General features: G+C 41.5%; 1 protein-coding gene across 1 annotated transcript in view; it reads left to right on the top strand.

Moving 5' to 3' along the window:
- Window positions 1-21,799, top strand: part of LOC124282161 — a 44,790-nt gene that overhangs the window by 8,839 nt on the left and 14,152 nt on the right. The window contains exons 4-20 of the mRNA XM_046718121.1: window positions 1,141-1,208; window positions 1,770-1,878; window positions 2,650-2,739; window positions 3,034-3,090; window positions 11,383-11,428; window positions 11,712-11,787; window positions 12,245-12,317; window positions 13,070-13,133; window positions 13,422-13,483; window positions 15,204-15,271; window positions 15,822-15,930; window positions 18,611-18,700; window positions 18,995-19,051; window positions 20,138-20,183; window positions 20,432-20,507; window positions 20,957-21,080; window positions 21,695-21,758. Coding sequence (XP_046574077.1) covers window positions 1,141-1,208; window positions 1,770-1,878; window positions 2,650-2,739; window positions 3,034-3,090; window positions 11,383-11,428; window positions 11,712-11,787; window positions 12,245-12,317; window positions 13,070-13,133; window positions 13,422-13,483; window positions 15,204-15,271; window positions 15,822-15,930; window positions 18,611-18,700; window positions 18,995-19,051; window positions 20,138-20,183; window positions 20,432-20,507; window positions 20,957-21,080; window positions 21,695-21,758 — 1,279 coding nt within the window. The remainder of the gene's footprint in view (window positions 1-1,140; window positions 1,209-1,769; window positions 1,879-2,649; window positions 2,740-3,033; window positions 3,091-11,382; window positions 11,429-11,711; window positions 11,788-12,244; window positions 12,318-13,069; window positions 13,134-13,421; window positions 13,484-15,203; window positions 15,272-15,821; window positions 15,931-18,610; window positions 18,701-18,994; window positions 19,052-20,137; window positions 20,184-20,431; window positions 20,508-20,956; window positions 21,081-21,694; window positions 21,759-21,799) is intronic.

The following is a 21,799-nucleotide window of genomic DNA, read 5'->3' as shown; positions in this document are numbered from 1 at the left end:
CAATTGATTCACGCTTTTAGCTTGACTTCAAACTAAGTTTTAGTGGCAACGAATGCTGTTGATAACACCTCGTTGATTCCCTGCATGTGGATAAATCCCATCCTCATCCAATATACTCTGAAAAGTCCTGTACATTTACCACAGATGTACATACTGATGTAGGTATAGAGCTTAGTTTTGGAATTCTCAGTCCGAATTACTTCTTCGAGGGACAGTCTGTTAGGCATGAACTCTCTAACCTTCTTTATCCATTCCGTGTCAGCTTGTGTAACACGGGTATTCAAATCTCTTCTTTTCCAACTTTTTATATGAATTTCAAACAATTTGAGGATTTAACTGATTTATAATTAATCCTTCTTTGCTTACCTTTGTAAAATATAGGTTAACTGATTTTTTATCTATTATTCATGTATTTTCTACTTACAATCATGTCATACATTTTTTGCCTTGTCATTAGTTTTAGCATCTTGCTTAAGTTAAGCCTGCAGATTTAATGGAGCTGTATCTTGTCTTGACAACAAGTGTGTCCTTTAAAACTGTTCACATAATTAGGAGATAAACAGAGAGATATCAGAGGAATCTCCAGTCTACCATAACCGAATTATTAAGATTAAAAAAACTGCATACTGTATTGGAAAATCAGATGTATATAACGTGATTATGTACCTCTGAATGACTTTGTTAACCAATGACAACCCAGTATTTACTGAAGTCATGGTAGAATTCAAATTCAAGAATGGTTGTCATGTCAATCATTTTGATATTGACCCCAATTCGAAACATTTTGTAATTTATTTAGCATCAGCATGTGATCTTCTCATACCCATAAATATTTTTTTTATGTTTATGACGTATGTTTATATATTTTTAGTGTGTTTATCAATATTTGGCTCAGGTTGACCATTTACCTTATGAAAGGCTCCATGATGACAATGTGACTTTACTCCCATAACCTAACTCACTTATGTGGCCAGTTACTCAAGTATTAGTGAGTCATTTAATGTACGTTCCGAGAGGATGTCTTACGTTGTCAGGACCTGAACAACTGAGATGTGCTACAGAGCCTTGTGCTTCATCTATTCAAGAAAATAGTGGTTTGTGTTTCATGTTTGTGAAAGGAGAGATGGTGTTCTGTTACAGAGTACGACGGGCAAGGGCAGCATCAACCGGCAGTGTGTCCACGGCATACAAGAAACTAGTGTGGAGAAGTAGGTATTCTTCTCTACCTTGTGTAGACATGAAGCTGTTCAGATAAGTTCTTGCAGTAGTTTCACTCAAATAAATATCAGCTCGGCTGGCTCGTAAACCTAGCAGCAGTGTGTAAAAAAATCAGAGAGTAAGCAGATGTTGCAGTAGTTGGCCAAAATATATCACGTGGTTCGGCTCTGTCAGTCGGCTCTTTGTCTTCCATTCTGTCCTGAAACTGGGTTGTTGCTCGTGGAATAAAACCAAAACAATATAAATCTATACCAAAGATGCTAATGACTATTGACGGATATAACAAACTGTTTGTTTTGTCCCTAGTTGTATATTTAGTCAAATACATGTAATGAACTAAAGTTATTATGAATTACAAATACTGGTTGTTGCCTGTCATTTCTGTTATAGTTTGACAGGTGAGTGCTAGTTATTCGCAGGCCACCAAGCTAAGGCAGGAATATTGCTCGTTGTAGTGTCAAACAACACTACTGTCGAGGTACAGGGTCCAACTCGGGCGATCAAATGGAGAAAAATTGTATGCAGATAATTAATGACCACTTTTGTTTCAGACAACAATATGCATTTGAAATCAGCACCAACAAGGCCAGTAACCGGTTGTATCTGTTTGCTGCTGAGAACGAAGGAGAGAAGAACAGGTGGATGCAGTCTCTTTCTAAGGTACACTTACGTCCACAGACGTGTTATCAACTCAGGGACGCATGATACCTGTGAAGATCTGGGTTATAATTGGTCTTCAGCTACCCGTACTTGTCGTAAGAGGCACCTAACGGGTTCGGGTGCTCCGGCTCGCTGATTTGGTTGACACATGTCATAGCATCCCAATTGCGTTGATTGATGCTCATGATGTTGATCACAGGTTTGTCTGGTCCAGACTAGACTATTTACAGGTAGCGCCCATATAGCGATTCGAAACGACAAACAAAATGTCCTACTGACATATCTCTGACAGATTAAACTGATGTCGAACATACCTGGTGTCAAGCCTCATTTCGTCTCATTGTCTCACGTCGTAACAAATCTCTGTGGAATGGGGGTATTATATAGAAGTGTGAGAGAAAACAATGTTCTTGCAAAACGACATCAACTTGTGGAATAGGTCTCCTGTGTGGGTTGAGAAGTTATTGATATGGGTGATACTAAACATGAAGCAGGGGGTGATAACAGCACTGAACCTCTTCTAATAGCAGCATTTGACATAGTCGAGTGGTTTAGTTAACTCTCTGTACCCTGGAGATGTTTCAGTTGAACCATGGTCGAGATGAGCATCATTCAATCAACCCTTTTGTCTCATGCAGCTTGTTACTACAGTAATTCACTACACATTTTATCATTGCACTCTAATACGTAACCATTGTCAACATTTCCAACAAGTGCTATAATTCTTTCGAGGTAAGGGGATGTTGTACAGTGTGTATCTTGCCCTTTCAGCTAATCTGCCCGGGCAGCATAATGAAGGATGTTGCGATGATGGAATTCTCTCTTGGAGGAAATTATTATGTCAAAGACAATTTTTCAGAGGTATTGTTCACGTTTCATTCTAGTCTTTATAGAAAGTAGGATACTAGTTCATTGATAATCATCATTAAAATATTGACAATATATTGGCAACATCCATGGTGTAGGTCATGTTCGTGTCATGTTACGACAATGGCGATATGGTAGTGGATGCTGCTTAAGATGTTTGCAACAGTTTTGTGACCTGAAATTGTTTAAATGCCGAATGAAGTTGATAAGTTGCTGCAACTAAAATAATAAACAGCTGACAGACAGCTGGTTCCCAGGTATGCAGTAATGCCATGTTTGTGTTTTCAGGACTGGCGGAAGTCATGGCTCATGCTGAGTTGGAAGTTGCTGTATTACATGGACCAGGTGAGCTAATGATAAACTGTTGTTTTGTATATTGGCCCATGCTGTGCTGGAGGTTGCTGTATTACATGGACCAGGTGAGCTAATGATAAACTGTTGTAGTGTATATTGGCTCATGCTGAGCTGGAGGTTGCTGTATAACGTGTACCAGGTGAGCTAATGATTAACTGTTGTTTTGTATATTGGCTCATGCTGAGCTGGAGGTTGCTGTATTACATGTACCAGGTGAGCTAATGATAAACTGTTGTAGTGTATATTGGCTCATGCTGAGCTGGAGGTTGCTGTATTACATGGACCAGGTGAGCTAATGATAACCTGTTATTGTGTGCATTGGCTCATGTTGAGATAGAGAACCCGTGGTTAGAATCGATCGTCAGCAATGCTTGTCGTAAGAGGAGACTAACGGCTCGCTGACTTAGCTGATAACTGTCATGGTATCCAAATCTATGCTCATGCTGTTGATCTCTGGATTGTCTGATCCAGACTGGATTATTTACAGACGGCTGCCATATAACTGGAATATTGGTGAATGCAGCATTAATGTAAATAATTCCCTGATCTGCAGTTTACAGGTTACATGTGTTATATTCCATCATTCAACTTTATGTCTGCCTATGATCTCACCTGTAGGTGTTGTACATGTTGACTCTACAGAAGGTGATGATGGTGATGAAAGGTCACTAAGACACTGATTACTTGTAGGTATTGTACATGTTGACTCTATAGAAGGTGATGATGGTCATGACAGGGCACTAAGACACTGATGACCTGTAGGTGTTGTACATGTTGACTCTATAGAAGGTGATGATGGTAATGACAGGTCACTAAGACACTGATTACTTGTAGGTGTTGTACATGTTGACTCTATAGAAGGTGATGATGGTAATGACAGGGCACTAAGACACTGATTACCTGTAGGTGTTGTACATGTTGACTCTATAAAAGGTGATGTTGGTAATGACAGGTCACTAAGACACTGATTACCTGTAGGTGTTGTACAATTTGACTCTATAGAAGGTGATGATGGTAATGACAGGGCACTAAGACACTGATTGCCTGTAGGTTTTGTACATGTTGACTCAATAGAAGGTGATGATGGTCATGACAGGGCACTAAGACACTGATTACCTGTAGGTGTTGTACATGTTGACTCTATAGAAGGTGATGATGGTATTGACAGGGCACTAAGACACTGATTACCTGTAGGTGTTGTACATGTTGACTCTATAGAAGGTGATGTTGGTAATGACAGGGCACTGAGACACTGATTACCTGTAGGTGTTGTACAATTTGACTCTATAGAAGGTGATGATGGTAATGACAGGGCACTAAGACACTGATTACCTGTAGGTGTTGTACATGTTGACTCTATAGAGGGTGATGATGGTGATGACAGGGCACTAAGACACTGATCACCTGTAGGTGTTGTACGTGTTGACTCGATAAAAGGTGATGTTGCTAATGACAGGGCACTAAGACACTGATTACCTGTAGGTGTTGTACAATTTGACTCTATAGAAGGTGATGATGGTAATGACAGGGCACTAAGACACGGATTGCCTGTAGGTTCTGTACATGTTGACTCAATAGAAGGTGATGATGGTGATGACAGGGCACTAAGACACTGATTACCTGTAGGTGATGTACATGTTGACTCTATAGAAGGTGATGATGGTATTGACAGGGCACTAAGACACCGATTACCTGTAGGTGTTGTACATGTTGACTCTATAGAAGGTGATGTTGGTAATGACAGGACACTAAGACACTGAGTACCCGTAGGTGTTGTACAATTTGACTCTATAGAAGGTGATGATGGTAATGACAGGGCACTAAGACACTGATTACCTGTAGGTGTTGTACATGTTGACTCTATAGAGGGTGATGATGGTGATGACAGGGCACTAAGACACTGATCACCTGTAGGTGTTGTACGTGTTGACTCGATAAAAGGTGATGTTGCTAATGACAGGGCACTAAGTCACTGATTACCTGTAGGTGTTTTACAATTTGACTCTATAGAAGGTGATGATGGTAATGACAGGGCACTAAGACACAGATTGCCTTTAGGTTTTGTACATGTTGACTCAATAGAAGGTGATGATGGTGATGACAGGGCACTAACACACTAACTGCCTTTAGGTTTTGTACATGTTGACTCAATAGAAGGTGATGATGGTGATGACAGGGCACTAAGATACTGATGACCTGTAGGTGTTGTACATGTTGACCCTATAGAAGGTGATGATGGTGATGACAGGACACTAAGACACTGATGACCTGTATGTGTTGTACATGTTGACTCTATAGAGGGTGATGATGGTAATGACAGGGCACTAAGACACTGATTACTTGTAGGTGTTGTACATGTTGACTCTATGGAAGGTGATGATGGTAATGACAGGGAACTAAGACACTGATTACCTGTAGGTGTTGTACAATTTGACTCTATAGAAGGTGATGATGGTAATGACAGGGCACTAAGACACGGATTGCCTGTAGGTTTTGTACATGTTGACTCAATAGAAGGTGATGATGGTCATGACAGGGCACTAAGTCACTGATTACCTGTAGGTGTTGTACAATTTGACTCTATAGAAGGTGATGATGGTAATGACAGGGCACTAAGACACGGATTGCCTTTAGGTTTTGTACATGTTGACTCAATAGAAGGTGATGATGGTGATGACAGGGCACTAAGACACTGATTACCTGTAGGTGATGTACATGTTGACTCTATAGAAGGTGATGATGGTATTGACAGGGCATTAAGACACCGATCACCTGTAGGTGTTGTACGTGTTGACTCTATAGAAGGTGATGTTGGTAATGACAGGGCACTAAGACACTGATTACCTGTAGGTGTTGTACAATTTGACTCTATAGAAGGTGATGACGGTAATGACAGGGCACTAAGACACTGATTACCTGTAGGTGTTGTACATGTTGACTCTATAGAGGGTGATGATGGTGATGACAGGGCACTAAGACACTGATCACCTGTAGGTGTTGTACGTGTTGACTCTATAAAAGGTGATGTTGCTAATGACAGGGCACTAAGACACTGATTACCTGTAGGTGTTGTACAATTTGACTCTATAGAAGGTGATGATGGTAATGACAGGGCACTAAGACACGGATTGCCTTTAGGTTTTGTACATGTTGACTCAATAGAAGGTGATGATGGTGATGACAGGGCACTAACACACTAACTGCCTTTAGGTTTTGTACATGTTGACTCAATAGAAGGTGATGATGGTGATGACAGGGCACTAAGACACTGATGACCTGTAGGTGTTGTACATGTTGACCCTATAGAAGGTGATGATGGTGATGACAGGACACTAAGACACTGATGACCTGTATGTGTTGTACATGTTGACTCTATAGAGGGTGATGATGGTAATGACAGGGCACTAAGACACTGATTACCTGTAGGTGTTGTACATGTTGACTCTATGGAAGGTGATGATGGTAATGACAGGGAACTAAGACACTGATTACCTGTAGGTGTTGTACAATTTGACTCTATAGAAGGTGATGATGGTAATGACAGGGCACTAAGACACGGATTGCCTGTAGGTTTTGTACATGTTGACTCAATAGAAGGTGATGATGGTGATGACAGGGCACTAAGACACTGATTACCTGTAGGTGTTGTACAATTTGACTCTATAGAAGGTGATGATGGTAATGACAGGGCACTAAGACACGGATTGCCTGTAGGTTATGTACATGTTGACTCAATAGAAGGTGATGATGGTGATGACAGGGCACTAAGACACTGATTACCTGTAGGTGATGTACATGTTGACTCTATAGAAGGTGATGATGGTATTGACAGGGCACTAAGACACCGATTACCTGTAGGTGTTGTACATGTTGACTCTATAGAAGGTGATGTTGGTAATGACAGGGCACTAAGACACTGATTACCTGTAGGTGTTGTACAATTTGACTCTATAGAAGGTGATGACGGTAATGACAGGGCACTAAGACACTGATTACCTGTAGGTGTTGTACATGTTGACTCTATAGAGGGTGATGATGGTGATGACAGGGCACTAAGACACTGATTACCTGTAGGTGTTGTACGTGTTGACTCTATAAAAGGTGATGTTGCTAATGACAGTGCACTAAGACACTGATTACCTGTAGGTGTTTTACAATTTGACTCTATAGAAGGTGATGATGGTAATGACAGGTCACTAAGACACTGATTACCTGTAGGTGCTGTACATGTTGACTCTATAGAGGGTGATGATGGTGATGACAGGGCACTAAGACACTGATCACCTGTAGGTGTTGTACGTGTTGACTCGATAAAAGGTGATGTTGCCAATGACAGGGCACTAAGTCACTGATTACCTGTAGGTGTTTTACAATTTGACTCTATAGAAGGTGATGATGGTAATGACAGGGCACTAAGACACGGATTGCCTTTAGGTTTTGTACATGTTGACTCAATAGAAGGTGATGATGGTGATGACAGGGCACTAACACACTAACTGCCTTTAGGTTTTGTACATGTTGACTCAATAGAAGGTGATGATGGTGATGACAGGGCACTAAGATACTGATGACCTGTAGGTGTTGTACATGTTGACCCTATAGAAGGTGATGATGGTGATGACAGGACACTAAGACACTGATGACCTGTATGTGTTGTACATGTTGACTCTATAGAGGGTGATGATGGTAATGACAGGGCACTAAGACACTGATTACTTGTAGGTGTTGTACATGTTGACTCTATGGAAGGTGATGATGGTAATGACAGGGAACTAAGACACTGATTACCTGTAGGTGTTGTACAATTTGACTCTATAGAAGGTGATGATGGTAATGACAGGGCACTAAGACACGGATTGCCTGTAGGTTTTGTACATGTTGACTCAATAGAAGGTGATGATGGTCATGACAGGGCACTAAGTCACTGATTACCTGTAGGTGTTGTACAATTTGACTCTATAGAAGGTGATGATGGTAATGACAGGGCACTAAGACACGGATTGCCTTTAGGTTTTGTACATGTTGACTCAATAGAAGGTGATGATGGTGATGACAGGGCACTAAGACACTGATTACCTGTAGGTGATGTACATGTTGACTCTATAGAAGGTGATGATGGTATTGACAGGGCACTAAGACACCGATCACCTGTAGGTGTTGTACATGTTGACTCTATAGAAGGTGATGTTGGTAATGACAGGGCACTAAGACACTGATTACCTGTAGGTGTTGTACAATTTGACTCTATAGAAGGTGATGACGGTAATGACAGGGCACTAAGACACTGATTACCTGTAGGTGTTGTACATGTTGACTCTATAGAGGGTGATGATGGTGATGACAGGGCACTAAGACACTGATTACCTGTAGGTGTTGTACGTGTTGACTCTATAAAAGGTGATGTTGCTAATGACAGGGCACTAAGACACTGATTACCTGTAGGTGTTGTACAATTTGACTCTATAGAAGGTGATGATGGTAATGACAGGGCACTAAGACACGGATTGCCTTTAGGTTTTGTACATGTTGACTCAATAGAAGGTGATGATGGTGATGACAGGGCACTAACACACTAACTGCCTTTAGGTTTTGTACATGTTGACTCAATAGAAGGTGATGATGGTGATGACAGGGCACTAAGACACTGATGACCTGTAGGTGTTGTACATGTTGACCCTATAGAAGGTGATGATGGTGATGACAGGACACTAAGACACTGATGACCTGTATGTGTTGTACATGTTGACTCTATAGAGGGTGATGATGGTAATGACAGGGCACTAAGACACTGATTACCTGTAGGTGTTGTACATGTTGACTCTATGGAAAGTGATGATGGTAATGACAGGGGAACTAAGACACTGATTACCTGTAGGTGTTGTACAATTTGACTCTATAGAAGGTGATGATGGTAATGACAGGGCACTAAGACACGGATTGCCTGTAGGTTTTGTACATGTTGACTCAATAGAAGGTGATGATGGTCATGACAGGGCACTAAGACACTGATTACCTGTAGGTGTTGTACAATTTGACTCTATAGAAGGTGATGATGGTAATGACAGGGCACTAAGACACGGATTTGCCTGTAGGTTTTGTACATGTTGACTCAATAGAAGGTGATGATGGTGATGACAGGGCACTAAGACACTGATTACCTGCAGGTGATGTACATGTTGACTCTATAGAAGGTGATGATGGTATTGACAGGGCACTAAGACACCGATTACCTGTAGGTGTTGTACATATTGACTCTATAGAAGGTGATGTTGGTAATGACAGGGCACTAAGACACTGATTACCTGTAGGTGTTGTACAATTTGACTCTATAGAAGGTGATGACGGTAATGACAGGGCACTAAGACACTGATTACCTGTAGGTGTTGTACATGTTGACTCTATAGAGGGTGATGATGGTGATGACAGGGCACTAAGACACTGATTACCTGTAGGTGTTGTACGTGTTGACTCTATAAAAGGTGATGTTGCTAATGACAGTGCACTAAGACACTGATTACCTGTAGGTGTTTTACAATTTGACTCTATAGAAGGTGATGATGGTAATGACAGGGCACTAAGACACTGATTGCCTTTAGGTGTTGTACAATTTGACTCAATAGAAGGTGATGATGGTGATGACAGGGCACTAACACACTAACTGCCTTTAGGTTTTGTAGATGTTGACTCAATAGAAGGTGATGATGGTGATGACAGGGCACTAAGACACTGATTACCTGTAGGTGTTGTACATGTTGACCCTATAGCAGGTGATGATGGTGATGACAGGGCACTAAGACACTGATTACCTGTAGGTGTTGTACATGTTGACCCTATAGCAGGTGATGATGGTGATGACAGGACACTAAGACACTGATTACCTGTAGGTGTTGTACATGTTGACTCTATAGAGGGTGATGATGGTAATGACAGGGCACTAAGACACTGATTACCTGTAGGTGTTGTACATGTTGACTCTATCGAAGGTGATGATGGTAATGACAGGGCACTAAGACACTGATTACCTGTAGGTGTTGTACGTGTTGACTCTATAGAAGGTGATGATAGTAATGGTGCCTCTCATACTTGTCTGACAGGATTCAGTCTGTACAAATTGGTGAACTCCAATCATCTCCCTCAGTACTCAAATGCGGCGTACCCCAGGGTTCCGTGTTGGGACCAGTCCTCTTCACGATGTATACCAAATCCTTGGGTCACCTTATAGCATAGTACCGGGTCATTAGCCACTTCTATGCTGATGATTCGCAATTGCTTGATAAATTGGATCTGTCAGAGACTAACCAAGCCTCCACCATACACAACATGGAGTTGTGCCTCAGTGACGTCAAGTCCTGGATGACAGCAAATATGCTGAAAATGAACGACAGTAAAACAGAGGCAATACTGTTTGGTCCACCTGCTAGGTTGAAAAAGTGTCACTTTCATCATCCTCAGATTGGGGACTCTTCGATCCCTTTCTCCACTGTTGTGAAAAATTGGATAGCAGTCTCTCCATGGAAACTCATATAAATCAGCTGTGCAAAACTATTCACTATCACCTCCGTAACATATCCAGCATTCGCCACCAACTGACCCAAGACAACACCGCTCTGCTTGTTCGCTCCCTCATTCTGTCAAGATTGGACTATTGCAACAGTCTGCTTACACGTGCCTCCAAAACCCAGATAAAGCGCCTACAATCTCTCCAAAATAAAGCTGCCCGTCTTGTTAGCCGTTCTAAGCCGTCCTGTGACGTACAGTTCATTCTGGATTCCTTACACTGGTTACGGATCCATGAAAGAATTGATTTCAAGGTACTCACTCTCGCTTACCAGTGTGTTAACTCCACGGCTCCCTCATACTTGTGTGATCTTCTCACACCATACACTCCTGCTCGTGCCCTCAGATCCAGTAACCAACACCTGCTGGATCCTCCATCATTCAACCTCAAGACATTTGGTGCCCGTTCTTTTGCTTCAGTTGCAACAGCACTATGGAACTCACTTCCACTTAAATTACGTACAGCTCCATCCCTTCAAGTGTTCAAGCGTAACCTCAAAACACACTTTTTCAGTCGATACAAACAGTAACTCTCTCCAAGCTCATATTTACTACAATACTGATTCATATGACTTTTTGATGTGTTTGTTTTTTAAACATTTGTGCGCGCTTTGAGCATGCCCCTTTGTGGTATGGAGTATTGTGCAATATAAGTACCCTTATTATTATTATTATTATGAATGACAGGGCACTAAGACACTGATTACCTGTTGTGTTGTCTTCCAGAATCAGAAGCTGGAGACAGTGGACTTGACAAAAGCCAGCAGTATTAGTAAGTAGGACCATAGTAGAGTCCATGTGATGGTAGATCCACTGACATGATGGGCTGGTGAAGGACGCTCACAGCTACACTCTTGTGGAGTCTAATCAATTCAAACTTTCATCATACGTAAATGTCAGCTTGTATTTGGGTTAAATTCCACCTTGAGTTGAATAGAAATGTATACATAGGTTAATTAGTTATCTCACTGGAGTATGTTTATAAGGAATGTAAGCCAGTAAGTTGTATTATAGCAATGGTGTGTGAGTCCTGATGTTGAATGGTTCTGTTACAGAGTACCAGGAGATGGACAGAGGATGTAGAATGTGTACTGAGACAGGTCAACATTTTGTGATACATGCCCCAAACAAGTACGTGAGAAATCAGCATTTCACCTGTGCTCAGGTACAGCCTCCAAAGTAAACTGTATCAGCATGGAAATGAGGGGATACTGTCACACATATCACTCACCTGTCAACTGTCAGTAGCATCACCCAATACAATAATGCAACACCCTGTTCTATTAACAAACAAACAGAAATCAGTGGCCTAATTGTTTTTCTGTTTCATTGAAACATGGCTGAATTAGAAGGTTAACTGATCCTATCATCTAGAATCAACTCCTGCTATTCATATTAATGCATGATGCCATTGTGTTGCAAGGGTATTGATGAAGCCCTGTCAGCATTAAGGAAATACAGGACTTGAACGAAAACATGTCCTAACAAGCATTGCGTTTACCGGTTGTGATCATTGTCTGATGAAGACCTTCAGCTTGGTACCTGATGTACATGCTCGATGTATAAGTAGGGTGTGTCCTTGTTCCAGGGCCCTGTACATTCAGGCGGATCTAGTGCGGGACACGGAGAAACTATTTGCAGCTTGTGAGAAGGCAATGAAAGTAAGTCAGTTGGACAACTTTTCTGTGTGTTGGACTACTTTTTGTCTTCGTGTATGTTTGACTACTTTTTGTGTTCTGTATGTTCGACTACTTTGTGTTCTGTATGGTTGACTACTTTGTATTTGTGTTCGTCTTGGGAAACATAACTCTACGTGTGGATAGTCTTTCCTTTCCGAAACGGGCGAGTAGCAGGCTTTGCCTAGCCTACACAGAAACGGCAAACCCACTAACCGTAGATTTTCTATTCCATCGTTATCTCGAATAGTTTCTTGTATTTTGTAGCCGTATACCGGAATAAGGCCCCTTTAACCATGGTGAACAGAGTAAACATTCGTGACTTGTTCAGACTTCCCTGACATATATCATGGTACATGACTGTTCATAGACCTTGAGGGCGGTGGGGTAGCCTAGTGGTTAAAGCGTTGGCTCGTCACGCCGAAGACCCGGGTTCGATTCCCCACATGGGCACAATGTGTTAAGCCCATTTCTGGTGTCCCCCGCCGTGATATTGCTGGAATATTGCTAAAAGCGGCGTAAAACTAAACTCAGTCAGTCAGTCAGTCAGTCATAGACCTTGATAATCAACTTTCAGGTCGATGTGTAATTTTGATTATTGAAATACATTGATTCCTTTTCCATACTATTTTTTGCAAATATAATTTACCTCTGTAATAATTTTGCAAACATGATGTGCTATGTTAACATTTTCCAACATTTGTGAGCGTCTCAGTACTGACAACATCTGTTGCCAGGGGCGAATGAGGGAAGATGTCCGACATCAGGGATACCTCTATAAGACGGGACCCAAGCACACAAGTAAGGGGACATTCCACGTGTTATGTTAAAAATACAAAGTTCTGTTCAGATAAAATATGTACAATTGTCTGATTTTCAGGTTGGCATGTTTGAAAAAAAGAATATCTTATCATGAAAGTAATTATATCTGTTGGTATTTTTTTAAAATAAAAATAAATACAGCATGTTTTCACTATAGTTAAAACTCTGCCAAGACTGAAATCTCTTGTTGATGATGCTTTTTCTTAGAATGGGCACATGATTTGTTATGTAACCTGGCTGGATAAATCACATGTGGTGTATTTGTAGCTTTGGACAAGCGTTGGTGTGTGTTAGAGCATGGGGCTCTCACCTACTACTTGACAGAACAGGTGAGATTCTGTTCCACTGTGCAGCACGATTTGTGAAAGCTGAAGTTGGACCTTGTTTCATTATAGGTTAATCACCCTTACAAGGTAGTTATTTAAATAAACTCTGGGAGGATGTAGCCCTCGCAGTGTTTATTTAAATAACTACCGTGGTGAGGGTGATTAAACGGCTTACACCACGAGGGCATACTAGTTTAATACGCGTGTAATGTATTAGGCATGATGAAGATTATCAAAATGAGTACAATTTTATTGTTTTTAAATAGCAATAATTGCCCTAGGGCAGTTAGTCAGTTATGCAAATAAAACACTTCCAAGAACAATGGACAGAACTTTCTCTAGTGGTTTAACATATCTAAGCATGTGAAAATGTAGCAATTCTCTGTCTCATTAAGACCTCATCAGATCTTTTACTCTTATTCAATTCCCCCCTCAATCAGAGATCTGACAACTCTTCCATGGAAGGTAACTCCACTTACCTTAGCAAACTTGGTTGCTTTACTTGTCAAATATCAGTTTTCTTGAATCAGTTTTCTTGAATTCACCTTAGAGTATAAATGACCTCACCACGTTTAAGTTTATGTATGACTATCAAATTTTAGGGTGTTCCCATAATTTTAGTTTGTGGTATATATACACTGCATAATTCTTGATTTCTTGTGCGATGACAATTGAAGTGAATAAGATGGTCAATCCCAGACCATGCATTGCAACTGATTCATGCTTTTTGCTTGAATTGAAACTAGGTTTTAGTGGCAACGAATGCGGTTGATAACACCTGATTGATTCCCTGCATGTGGATAAAACCCATCCTCATCCAATATACTCTGAAAAGACCTGTACATTTACCACAGATGTACATACTGATGTAGGTATAGAGCTTTAGTCTTGAAATTCCAAGTCCGAATGTCCGGCACAGTCTGTCAGGCATGAACTCTCTGACCTTCTTTATCCATTCCGTATCAACTTGTGTAACACAAGTATTCAAATTTTCTCTTCTTTTCCAACGTCTCATATGCATTTCCAAATATTTGAGGATTTAACTGATTTATAATTAATCCTTTTTTCCTTACCTTTGTAAAATACAGGTTAACTGATTTTCCTATGTAACCTTCACCTGAACTGTACGTTCATTTATTACCTACTTACAATTATGTCATTATTGTTTTTGCCTTGTCATTAGCTTTTCCAGTCTTAACATCTTGCTGAAGCCCTGAAGCCTGCAGATTTAATGGAGCTGTATCTTGTCTTGACAACAAGGGTGTCTTTTAAAACTGTTCACATAATTCAAATTCAAGGATGGTTGTCACGTCAGTCATATTGATATTGACCCCAATTCGAAACATTTTGTAATTTGTTTTGCATCAGCATGTGATCTCCTCATACCCATAAATATATTTTACTAAATTTTCAATACTTGTTTTTATATTACTTTGATTATGACGTATGTTTATATATTTTTAGTGTGTTTATCAATATTTGGCTCAGGTTGACCATTTACCTTATGAAAGGCTCCATGATGACAATGTGACTTTACTCCCATAACCTAACTCACTTATGTGGCCAGTTACTCAAGTATTAGTGAGTCATTAAATGTACGTTCCGAGAGGATGTCTTACGTTGTCAGGACCTGAACAACTAAGATGTGCTACAGAGCCTTGTGCTTCATCTGTTTGCTCTGTTGATTCATGTTTGAGATTGGAGAGATGATGTTCTGTTACAGAGTACAACGGCCAAGGGCAGCATCGACCAGCTATGTATCCACGGGATACAAGAAACTAGTGTGGAGACGTAGGTATTCTGCTCTACCTTGTGTAGACATGAAGCTGCTCAGATCAGTTCTTGCTGTACAATGCCACTCAAATAAATATCAGCTCGCCTGGTTCTGTAAACGTAACAGCAGTTTCTAAAACAAATCAGAGAGTAAGCAGATCTTCAGTAGCCTACTCTTGTTGCAGTAGTTGACCAAAGCATATGACGTGGTTCGGCTCTGTCAGTCGGCTCTTTGTCTTTCATTCTGTCCTGAAAGTGGGTTGTTGCTCGTGGAATAAAGAAAAAATATATATATAACGAAGATGCTAGTGACTATTGACGGATATAACAAACTGTTTGTTTTGTCCCTAGTTGTAAAGCTATTATGAATTACAAATACTGGTTGTTGCCTGTCATTTCTGTAGTGGTTTGACAGGTGAGTGCTGGGTATTCGCAGGCCACCAAGCTAAGGCAGGAATATTGCTCACTGCGGTCTCAAACAACACTACTGTCGAGGTACATGGTCTAACTCGGGCAATCAAATGGAGGAAAATTGTAGGCAGATAAATAATTACTACTTTTGTTTCAGACAACAATATGCATTTGAAATCAGCACCAACAAGGCCAGTAACCGGTTGTATCTGTTTGCTGCTGAGAACGAAGGAGAGAAGAACAGGTGGATGCAGTCTCTTTCTAAGGTACACTTACGTTCATAGACGTGTTATCAACTCAGGGACGCATGATACCTGTAAAGACCTGGGTGAAAATTGGTCTTCAGCTACCCTTGCTTGACGTATGGGGCAATTAACGGGATCGGGTGCTCCGGCTCGCTGATTTGGTTGACACATGTCATAGTATCCCAACTGCGTAGATTGATGCTCATGATCTTGATCACTGGTTTGTCTGGTCCAGATTAGACTATTTACAGGTAGCCCCCATATAGCGATTCGAAAAAACTAAGAAAATGTCCTATTGACATATCTCTGATAGATTAAACCGATGTCAAACATACATATATAAATGCGAACATTTCAGCGTCGCGTTGAGTTCTGATCAAAATTCACTTGACATCATTTTTGGGGTCACCTTTTCCCGTAAAAGCCGATAGAGATCAAACATTGATCGGGTGAATCGAATGAAAGACTGGTAGTGCCATATTCACCGGTGGCGTCCGACTGATCCGACTGCACTAGGATTGTAATTCGAGGGTGGCCTGACACTAATCTGACACTTCCAACACTCTCCGAACACCAATCTGACAAATCGTAGGGTACTATTCGTAGGGTAATCGGACACTGACTCAATACTGGTCGGATTTGTCGCCAAAATCGGCAGTTGTGTATAAAAGCGGGCTGCACCTCCTGACGGTACTAGTCATAGATCAACTTCCTCATATGACTGCAGCCCTTGGCTTTGTATTTATGCTGCAGCAACAAACTATGCAAGAAGATGCAATGCAGGGAGAGCCGTGGGGCTCAGCAGCGATGGGAGCCTGAATAGGCCTATCCTGCGTCTCTGCATCTTCAGGAGGAGGAGAGGCATAGCGGAGTCTTCTGGCACTTGAGATTGTTGATGGGTGATGGGTGATGGGAGGTCACTTCTTTGCTTTCTGTCCTCGCACATATCTGTTCTTTCTTGGACCCATCTTCAGGATCTTGATACTTTAGTGTCTGATGAAAATCTGCAGAGTGAATGTCAGATGACCCTCCTTTGTAGTCCATTGGCCGTCAGATGTCACCACTTGCTATGCGATATGCGGCGGATGGCAGTTGAGTTAATGAGTGATTACCCTTCGTTGTCACAACAGATAGCAATTGGGCGGTGCTAAATACAACAGCATACGGCAACATGCAGCCTACGGCAAGAGAAGTACAAAAGTAGTCCAACACACACAAGAGTAGTCCCTGTGAAGGTGCACCACCTCTAGAAGTCTCCAATTCGGTTTCCACAGCCCACTACAGTGCAACTCCAAAATAGTAGTCCAACACATGTCACTGGGGGAACTGCACCCCAATTAGAGATGTGCAGATGTACGTTTATAGAACACAACAATGACACGAACCAAGCTATCGCAAGAAGCCTATGCTGAGATCCGATCGGGTTATTTGTCCCTTCGGGAGGCGAAGAAGTACCACATATCCCAGGCCAAATATACTGAATGTGGGGCAGCTCCAAAACAGACCCCAAGACACAAACAGAGGCAAGGACAGAGACAACTTCTGACATGGCAGAGGCCTTCGAGACCCTGCTAAAGAAGTGCCTCCATCTCTAGTTTTCCAACAAAGAGAAACAAATCCTGGAGCAATCGGGACACACCTTCTTCGAGCCCAGAAACAATGGACAGACACAACCAATGAACAACTGCCTCGCTGCTATATCGGATCTACCTACCCTATTCGAACCAGACAACTCTACTTGCAAGTATGGCGCCATAGACCACTGTGTTGGCAGCAAGAAAAGGCGATGGAAGCCCTTCCATCCAACGAACACCGAAACGCTGCAGACGTTCCAGAGGGAATCTATACGTGCAAAAGGTTTGCCGTAGCCAAATACGAAGGGAAGAACAGACTTTTGCTGCTGCCCTCTATGCCGACTGGAGAAACGATTCCGGTCTTTGGCTACAAGATACGAGGAATGATTTGAGATGCTAGTGGAATAGAAAATCTACGGTTGGTGGGTGAGCCCTTTCTGTGTAGACTTGGCAAAGTCTGCTACTCGCCCATTTCGGAAAGGAAAGATGATCGAGAAGTCGAGATGGTGTTCCCCACAGACACCCGTAGAGATTCGCAAGAAGAAGAAGACCAAGCGGGTATAGCTCCTATCAATAGCTAGTCCCAAAAACAAACAAAGATGCAAACATACATACAAACATATATACGAAAACACACTTCTTTCTACTCCATGTTGAAGGGGTTCCCGGGTTTGGGCATTGCTTTCTTCTCATCGGCCTGTGAGTTGACTGATGTGTGGTAGGCTTGCGAAAGGTAGGTAAACGTTTTGGCCGATTCTAGCATCTGCCCCACCTTTTGCATATCCAGACTAATCTCTTCTTGTACCTCCTCTACGTTTTCTATTTACTTTGCTTCCGATGAGTGACCGATGAGCCAGAAATATCTGTGGAATGGGGGTATTATATAGAAGTGTTAGAGAAAACAATGTTCTTGCAAAACGACATCAACTTGTGGAATAGGTCTCCTGTGTGGGTTGAGAAGTTATTGATATGGGTGATACTAAACATGAAGCAGGGGGTGATAACAGCACTGACCCTCTTCTAACAGCAAACATTTGACATTGTCGAGTGGTTTACTTAACTCTCTGAATATATTATATCCTTTCTAGGTAAGGGGATGTTGTACAGTGTGTATCTTGCCCTTTCAGCTAATCTGCCCACTCAGCATAATGGAACACGTTGGGATGATGGAATTCTCTCTTGGAGGAAACTATTATGTCAAAGATAATTTGTCAGAGGTATTGTTCATGTTTCATTCTAGTCTATATAGAAAGTAGGATACTAGTTCATTGATAATCATCATTAAAATATTGACAACATATTGGCAACATCCATGGTGTAGGTCATGTTCGTTTCATGTGACGACAATGGCGGTATGGTAGTGGATGCTGCTTAAGATGTTTGCAACAGTTTTGTGACCTGAATTTGTTTAAATGCCGAATGAAGTTGATGAGTTGCTGCAACTAAAACAACAAACAGCTGACAGACAGCTGGTTCCCAGGTATGCAGTAATGCCATGTTTGTGTTTTCAGGATTGGCGGAAGTCATGGCTCATGCTGAGCTGGAGGTTGCTGTTCTATATGGACCAGGTGAGCTAATGATAAACTGTTGTAGTGTATATTGGCTCATGCTGAGCTGGAGGTTGCTGTATTACATGGACCAGGTGAGCTAATGATAAACTGTTGTAGTGTATATTGGCTCATGCTGAGCTGGAGGTTGCTGTATTACATGGACCAGGTGAGCTAATGATAAACTGTTGTAGTGTATATTGGCTCATGCTGAGCTGGAGGTTGCTGTACTACATGGACCAGGTGAGCTAATGATAAACTGTTGTAGTGTATATTGGCTCATGCTGAGCTGGAGGTTGCTGTATTACATGGACCAGGTGAGCTAATGATAAACCAGTTGTGGTGTATATTGGCTCATGCTGAGCTGGAGGTTGCTGTATTACATGGACCAGGTGAGCTAATGATAAACTGTTGTTTTGTATATTGGCTCATGCTGAGCTGGAGGTTGCTGTATTACATGGACCAGGTGAGCTAATGATAAACTGTTGTAGTGTATATTGGCTCATGCTGAGCTGGAGGTTGCTGTATTACATGGACCAGGTGAGCTAATGATAAACTGTTGTGGTGTATATTGCCTCATGCTGAGCTGGAGGTTGCTGTATTATGCTGTATTACATGGACCAGGTGAGCTAATGATAAACTGTTGTAGTGTATATTGGCTCATGCTGAGCTGGAGGTTGCTGTATTACATGGACCAGGTGAGCTAATGATAAACGGTTGTTTTGTATATTGGCTCATGCCGAGATAGAGAACCCGTGAAGATCCGGGTTAGAATTGATCTTCCGCAACCTATGCTTGTAGTAAGAGGAGACTAACGTCTCGCTGACTAACGGCTCCCTGATATATGTCATGGTATCCAAATCGATGCTTATGCTGTTGATCACTGGATTGTCTGATCCAGACTCGATTATTTACAGACCGCTGCCATATAACTGGAATATTGGTGAATGCAGGATTTACCAGTGGAAATGATGCAGTTTACAGGTTACATGTGTAATATTCCAACATTCCACTTTGTGATACTGGTCTGCTGGGATAACATATAGAAGGTAATGATGGTAATGACAGGGTACTAAGACACTGACTACCTGTTGTGTTGTCTTCTAGGATCAGATGCTGGAGATGGTGGACTTGAGAAAAGCGATCAGTATTAGTAAGTAGGACCATAGTAGAGTCCATGTGATGGTAGATCCACTGACATGGATGGCTGGTGAAGGACGCTCACAGCTACACTCTTGTGGAGTCTGATCAATTCAAACTTTCATCATACGTAAATGTCAGCTTGTAGTTTGGTTAAATTCGACCTTGAGTTAAATAGAACTGTTTACATAGGTTAATAAGCCAGTAAGTTGTATTATAGCAATGGTGTGTGAGTCCTGATGTTGAATGGTTCTGTTACAGAGTACCAGGAGATGGACAGAGGATGTAGAAAGTGTACTGAGACAGGTCAACATTTTGTGATAAATGCCACAAACAAGTACGTGAGAAATCAGCATTTCACCTGTGCTCAGGTACAGCCTCCAAAGTAAACTGTATCAGCATGGAAATGAGGGGATACTGTCACACACATATCACTCAGTACATCACCCAATACAATAATGCAACATTCCCTGTTCTATTAACAACCAATCAGAAATCAGTGGCCTTTTTGTTTTTCTGTTTCACTGAAACAAGACTGAATTAGAAGGTTAACTGATCCTATGATCTAGAATCAACTCCTGCTATTCATATTAATGCATGATGCCATTGTGTTGCAAGGGTATTGATGAAGCCCTGTCAGCATTAAGGAAATACTGGACTTGAACGAAAACATGTCCTAACAAGCATTGCGTTTACCGGCTGTGATCATTGTCTGATGAAGACCTTCAGCTTGGTACCTGATGTTGTGTGTGCTCGATGTTTAAGTAGTGTGTATCCTTGTTCCAGGGCCCTGCACATTCAGGCGGATCTAGTGCGGGATACGGAGAAACTATTTGCAGCTTGTGAGAAGGCAGCGAAAGTGACTCACGTGGACCACTTTTCTGTGTGTTGGACTACTTTTTGTCTTGGTGTACGTTGGACTACATTGTATTTGTCTTTGTCTTGGGAAACATAAACTCTACCTGTCGATCGTCTTTCCTTTCCGAAACGGGCGAGTAGCAGACACAGAAACGGCCCACCAACCAGCCGTAGATTTTCTATTCCACAGTTGTCTCGAATAGTTTCTTGTATCTTGTAGCCGTGTACCTGAATAGGGCCCCTTAAACTATGGTGAACAGAGTAAATATATCATCACATGTGGCAGTTATTTCTGATATTTTTAACAATTCATTTGACAAAAGTGCTCACAGCCAGTGTTCATGCACCTGAATAATCAACTTTGATGTCGCTGTGTAATTTTGATTATTAAAAAACATTGATTGTTTTTCCCGGGTTCACCATCAGACATGTTTGAAAACAATGAGGTGAGCAGCATATCGGACATATTTCCTACATTTGCCTTTGTTCTTCCACTTATTCATACCACCATGATGCACAACCTTAAACTTTTTCCAGACATGATGTCCCACAATAATATTTTTGCAAACATAATGTACCTTTGTAATAATTTTGCAAACATAATGTGCTATGTTAACATTTTCCAACATTTGTGAGCGTCTCAGTACTGACAACATCTGTTGCCAGGGGCGAATGAGGGAAGATGTCCGACATCAGGGATACCTCTATAAGACGGGACCCAAGCACACAAGTAAGGGGACATTCCACGTGTTATGTTAAAAATACAAAGTT

Source organism: Haliotis rubra, unplaced genomic scaffold, assembly GCF_003918875.1.
Source record: "Haliotis rubra isolate DU_JTF1 unplaced genomic scaffold, ASM391887v1 Scf294, whole genome shotgun sequence".
Lineage (NCBI taxonomy): Eukaryota > Metazoa > Mollusca > Gastropoda > Lepetellida > Haliotidae > Haliotis > Haliotis rubra.
This window is presented reverse-complemented; position numbering and strand designations above follow the sequence as displayed.